At 34.0% G+C, this 6,220-nt stretch overlaps 1 protein-coding gene across 1 annotated transcript; it reads left to right on the top strand.

Annotated features, from left to right (window-relative positions):
- Positions 1-1,530: 1,530 nt before the first annotated feature.
- On the top strand, positions 1,531-4,852 carry LOC108337197 (UDP-glycosyltransferase 87A1). The gene is made up of 2 exons (XM_017573669.2): positions 1,531-2,361; positions 3,793-4,852. The coding sequence occupies exons 1-2, from the start codon at positions 1,866-1,868 to the stop codon at positions 4,662-4,664; spliced, it is 1,368 nt and encodes a 455-aa protein (XP_017429158.1). The 5' UTR covers positions 1,531-1,865; the 3' UTR covers positions 4,665-4,852.
- The last annotated feature ends 1,368 nt before the right edge of the window (positions 4,853-6,220 follow it).

Here is a 6,220-nt window from a genome sequence, read left to right as displayed (position 1 = left end):
TTCAATCTTTGATTTTTCTCAATTTAACATTAATTCATCTTTCTTAATTCCAATTTTTAATCATAAGAATTTTTCAAATTTACCTCTTTCTTCCATTGTTATAAACTCCTCCTTGGATAGTTCAAAGTGATACTTTGAGTTGATGTTATCTTCTAGGTTAAAATTAACTCAAAATAGACAAACATACTCAAAACTCTCAAGAAAAGTCTCTCAACATTAATACAAGGCCTCCTTCTAGTCATTTAAGATATATTTTACTTATGAAACAAAAATTGATTGAAATTATGTTTGGTAATTACTACATATGGATCTTAGATCCTGGAGGATTGATACACAAGTGGACCAATAATAAGAAAAGAGTTTTTGTCATGAAGAAAAATTAAGATTTTAGGACAAATCTTTTTCAAGAGGGAGGAAATGATAGTGTAGCCCCTAGCCATGGCCAAATACTTTCAAGAAGAGTTTAAATCATTTATGAAAAATAGGCCTAGACTTTGTCTCTTCGACCATCAAATACAGACATTCGATGTTGTGATTTTCGGATGTCCATATCCGATATTCACTTTGATGTGTATATCTCATGCATCTCAAACAGATTCTTCAAAGAAAACCTCACAACCTCCGGCAATCTCCCAATAGCAATCCTAACCACCAATAACACCATCAGCTACCTAGAAGCACGCCAAGCCTGACTCCCTTGAAGTACCACCTACAAACTCCAAGCCTGCCTCCCTCCAAGCTGTTGGAACACCTTAACTGCCTCAATAAACCCTCTCAAATTTTTCTCAACTATCAAAACCACATTCACTGATATGGAGTACACAAGAACTTAATAAAAATAAAGGAAATAATGGAGAGAAACGAAAGAGAAGAAGAGTTGCAATTCAAATGGAGTATAGGGATTCTTAATAAATGAGAAATGGGGTGCAATTTTCATGTTAGAGGAAACAGGGGATGTATGTTTGCTGACAGGAGAAATGGGGTGTAGGGTTTCAATACTACACATAATTTATTAATAAATATAAAATTACTAGATAACCACCCATTAATTAAAAATATTTTAGAAAATTGGATTTGCAAATTAAAACACCCATAAGTAAGACCCTATAGGTGGCATTCCACTCCACTTTAATCTCTTACGTAGAACTCAAGTGACCATAGATAGCTTTTATTTATTTATTTATTTATATATATATATATATATAATTTAAATTTATAATTGAAATTACATTCAAAATAATTTATAAAGAAATTAGTTAAATATAACAGTTTAGATATATGAGTATTGTAATAAATTTAATTCATCTATCTAACATTTAGAAAATGAAAAATATTTAGTTCATTTAAAATACTTCATTCGTTGATCATGGTTATTGTCTAAGAAAAGAAAAACACACCTTCTAAACCAGATTTATGTATAAATAAATCTTAATAAAAAAACACAAAATATGAATGAAAAGTAAATTATTAGTATAAAGATGAAATAAAAACTTACATAATAAATTTTTAAATCTTAGTATAATTGTGTAGATGAAAGTTAGTATAATGTATTTATTGAAGAGTGCCATATATGTGAATATCCGAGACACACGTCCGAGGGACAGACACAGTATACAATACTGAAGGGTCTCAATGAGGTGGTCGTGCAGTAATCATTCTCTAGTCACGTGATCAAGCCACATTTTTCTGGTCTGGTTGGGTTCCTATATTTTTCCCTTCATTCTGATTCTCACTCTCTCTTCCTTTTTCCTTTCTTTTTCTTTTTTTTCCACACTTCCTGATCCAATCCAACTTTCATCAAAGTGAGCCTAAATATTTGATTCTGGTTTCTTTCTTCTCACTTTCGAAACACTGTTCTTGTCTCTATGGCTCAACCGGTTCAAGTTCCACCAACCATTGTCTGCCACGTGGTAGCGGTGCCATACCCAGGACGAGGTCACGTGAATCCGATGATGAACCTCTGCAAGTTGCTACTCTCCAAAAACTCTCAAATCCTCGTAACCTTCGTGGTCACCGAAGAATGGCTCGGCTTCATCGGCTCCGAGTCCAAGCCCGACAACATCCGATTCGCCACAATCCCCAACGTTATTCCCTCCGAAGAGAGTCGAGCCAATGACTTCGTCACGTTTCTTGAAGCCGTTATGACCAAAATGGAAGATCCTTTTGAAGAGTTGCTCAATCGCCTCCACCCGCCGCCGACGGTAATCATATACGACACTTACCTCTTCTGGGTGGTTCGCCTCGCCAACCCTAGAAACATCCCCGTGGCGTCGTTTTGGCCCATGTCCGCGTCGTTTTTCACCGTGCTCAAACATTACCATCTTCTCCGACGAAACGGCCACTACCCAGTAAACGTATCAGGTCAGTTACGCTTGCAAATCCATGTTAGAGAATTACCATAACTGTTCTATAGCTTCACTTACCAATCTCTTAACAAGAATTAAATGCCAATTAGTTTTTAATAATTATTATAATGATCACTAGGATTGGTCCAATAGAACATCTACACCCGTGGATTTGTTTTTCTTTATCAGTTCGGCCAATGAAAGTGGAATTACCCTTTTCTATTTCCGAAAAGCTATTTTAAAAACAGTGAACAACTTTATTTGGTTACTTTTTTTAATTCTAAAAGTTTTCGTTGGAAATTCACAGTCTTTTCAAAAGACAATATACTTTTTGAAAACATTTTTTTATAATATTTTAACATTGTTTACGTGTTAATTAGTCCAAAATTATTCTACACTCAATAATAATAATTATAAATATAAATATAGATCAATCACAAAATAATACGTAAACAGTATTAAAATATTGTAAAAAAAATGTTATATGATTATTTTTTTAAAATATCTAAGTAGGAAACCAAAATGGATCATCAAAATATTCTCTGTACTGTACCCGGCAAGCAGACTAAAACGCGATGCTACTTCATTGTTTATAACATTCATTTATTTGCCCAAAAAATTAAAAATAAATAAATAAATAAATGAAGTGAAAAAGATATAGCCGAAACAAAACTTTCGCGTGTTTACTCTTATTTTTAAAATATGAAAAAAAAACTTATTATAAAAGCCACATAATTAATTTTGTAACCTTTAATCATGTGATTTAATTATTTATATAATCATATATAAAGGAGTTTTTTAATATTTTATAATTTTAACTTTTAAATCATTTTTATTTTAAATTTAAATAATTATATTCTTATTTTTACTATTTTTATCTTTTAAATAATTATAATTTAAATTAATTATTTTTCAAATTAAAATAATTAAATATAGTAAAAAGGAAGACACAACACGTAAGCGTTTTCACTGATACATATATAAACATTATTCATTATATTATGTAAATTAATTATAATAAAAAAATCATTATTATTATAGAAATAATAGTAACAATAATATCACTACTAATTTATAATAAAAATAATATATATAATTCGGTCATTTCATAAATATATTATTTTCAATTTTAAATTTATTTATAACAAATAAATTAATCATAAAATTTTATTATTTTTCTTTTAATTTAAATAATTATATTCTTTATTCTTACTTTTTCTTCACTCCCGCATTTCCGGGCTTTAGTCCAAACCCAAATTTAATGCTTGGAAGTGGTTAAAATAAAAATTTGAGTTTTTTTAACAGGAGAATTTTGACACATGGTACATGGAATTTACTAAAATTTGTTAAAAGTTAATTTACTTTTCCGTCCAATCAATTCTACGTATCAATTCTTGGATGTGATATTTGAAGGCTAATTTAATTAAAAGGCAAGATATTAGTGCAGAAGATGGTGAAAAACGTGTGGATTATATTCCGGGGAACTCATCAATTCGCCTGGCAGATTTTCCTCTCAGTGATGAAAGTTGGCGTAGTCGAAGATTGTTGGAACTGGCTTTGAATGTTATACCGTGGGTGCAGAAAGCACAATATCTTTTATTCCCCACCATATATGAACTTGAGCCTCAAGCCATTGATGCTTTGAAAGCAGAGTTCTCCATACCCATTTACACTGTTGGCCCTGCCATACCTTGTTTTGATAATGGCCGCTTTGATGCCTCTAAACATGGCTACTTTCAATGGCTTGACAACCATCCTTCTGCCTCTGTGTTGTACATTTCTCAAGGGAGTTTTCTTTCGGTTTCTAATGAACAATTTGATGAAATTGCAGCTGGTGTGAGTGAGAGTGGTGTTCCTTTCTTGTGGGTACAACCCAGAGAAAATGGTAGGTTGAAAGAGTTATGTGGGGATAAAGGACTGGTTTTGCCATGGTGTGATCAATTGAAGGTGTTGCAGCATCCTGCAATTGGGGGATTTTGGTCTCATTGTGGATGGAATTCTACTAGGGAAGGTGTTTTGAGCGGTGTTCCTTTTCTGGCATTCCCTATATTTATGGACCAACCCCTTAATGGTAAGTTTATAGTGGAGGAATGGAAGGTGGGGTGGAGGGTGAAAAGGGAGGTAAAAGAAGACACTTTGATCAGAAAAGACGAAATTTCCAGTCTTATAAGAAAATTCATGGATTTGAATGGTGATGAAGTGATGAGAAAAAGAAGCAGAGAGCTGAAACTGTTATGCCATACTGCAATTGCAAGTGGAGGATCATCAGAAACTGATATCACTGCTTTTCTTTCAAACATATTAAATGTGCCAAACTAGAGTAAGAATGTTGGTAAAAAATAAAGTGTTGTAACTGATTGAGATTTCAAGACTGTCAGACCTCATAGGTTTGGTCCACATTATGCGAACCTTGAACGAACTAGTCCACGATTCGTATATTTTGAATTAATAGTATCCGAGGGACGTTGATCCTCACTGATAAGATCACTTTTCCCTGGTTGAAGGAATTATTATGTTTTATAATGAAAAAGCATAAAATAGAGGTGTTTTATCATTTATGAGTTGAATAGTCTTCAAAACCGGGCTAGTGTACAATATGACGAAGTAAGTGTTGACGCACTCTATCTAGTACAACACTATACTTTAATACAATTAATCCATTGTAATTCATAATCAACTTTTTCATTTTGAGAAAACAGAAAAAGTGAACAAACACGAGGAAAGCATTGCGTTTATTCCTACAGTCGTGATCGATGCATGAGAATGAGTAACCTGAGAGGAGAGAAGCTTCGAGATAATAGTTGTCAATAGAATTGTAGAATTTAGATTTGCGGCGAAAGGATCTGCGGGAAATGAGGACGGATCGACGACAGCTTAAGCGATGGGATCGGAGCAGTGGGAGGTTGAGCGGTGAGAAATCGACGGCGATAGAGTTGGGAGCGTAGCTGGCGGAGGTTGCAGCATCATTTTTGTGATCTGGGACAACGGAGTCCACGTCGGATACGGTGCGGACGCAAAATCTTGGACCCAGCATTTTGTATCAAGTGGAAGAAGGCAGGTGCATCCATTTTGTTAATTATTGAAATTTAAGAGGGATGCTAATGAACAAACTGTAGTAAAATGTGCTGACAAAAACTTGAACCGCAATTTCCTGAGGTGTGTAGATTCACTGTCCTTAAGGACTTATCCGCGATGTATTGCGCAAGTCCCCCAGGATACAACAGGAACTTCTCAGAATATATCTGAGGATCACAGAGCTAGCAAGAAACTCTCTCAAGTATTCACTCAGGATATAAGATTTAATAGAAGAGAGTAGGAGAAAGAATTTTAGAGAGAAAATAGAGATTTGAAAATGATTATGGTCCCTCTCTTTTGGAATGAAAGGGTGGCATTTATAAGAAATAAGAAAAGGACCGTTGCAGCAAAAGAAATTGGCCGTTGAGTTGGAAAGAAGGACGTTGGCCAAAAGCTAAAAACAACAATGGAACGTTGCAATTAACGTTCTAAAATCCCAACGTTAAGCTAACAACTTTTGTAATATAATATTAATATATTACAACACAAACTGGTATAACTTATCGATGCATCATGAGGAAGAAGAATATTGCTGACTCGTGGCTCGCAAATAGGACGAGACGAGTTGGACTATTGAGCCAACATTTTGTATGTAAGACACATGAACATTACTCCCTTCACCACCATCCAATACTCCATACAGTTCCCTATTCCTTTTTTATCTTTCCAATATTTAATATAGTGGTTAAAACTTTTAACTTTCTCCAACTTTCAACGACTTTATTAATGGTCTCCACCAGTCCCTACCACTGTATGAATGCACACCTCACCGCTTCCATCGAAATCCAATTTCTCTTAAA

Source organism: Vigna angularis, chromosome 7, assembly GCF_016808095.1.
Source record: "Vigna angularis cultivar LongXiaoDou No.4 chromosome 7, ASM1680809v1, whole genome shotgun sequence".
In the NCBI taxonomy this organism is placed as follows: domain Eukaryota; kingdom Viridiplantae; phylum Streptophyta; class Magnoliopsida; order Fabales; family Fabaceae; genus Vigna; species Vigna angularis.
Note: the sequence above shows the minus strand (reverse complement) of the source record. Positions and strands in the feature narration are given on the sequence as shown.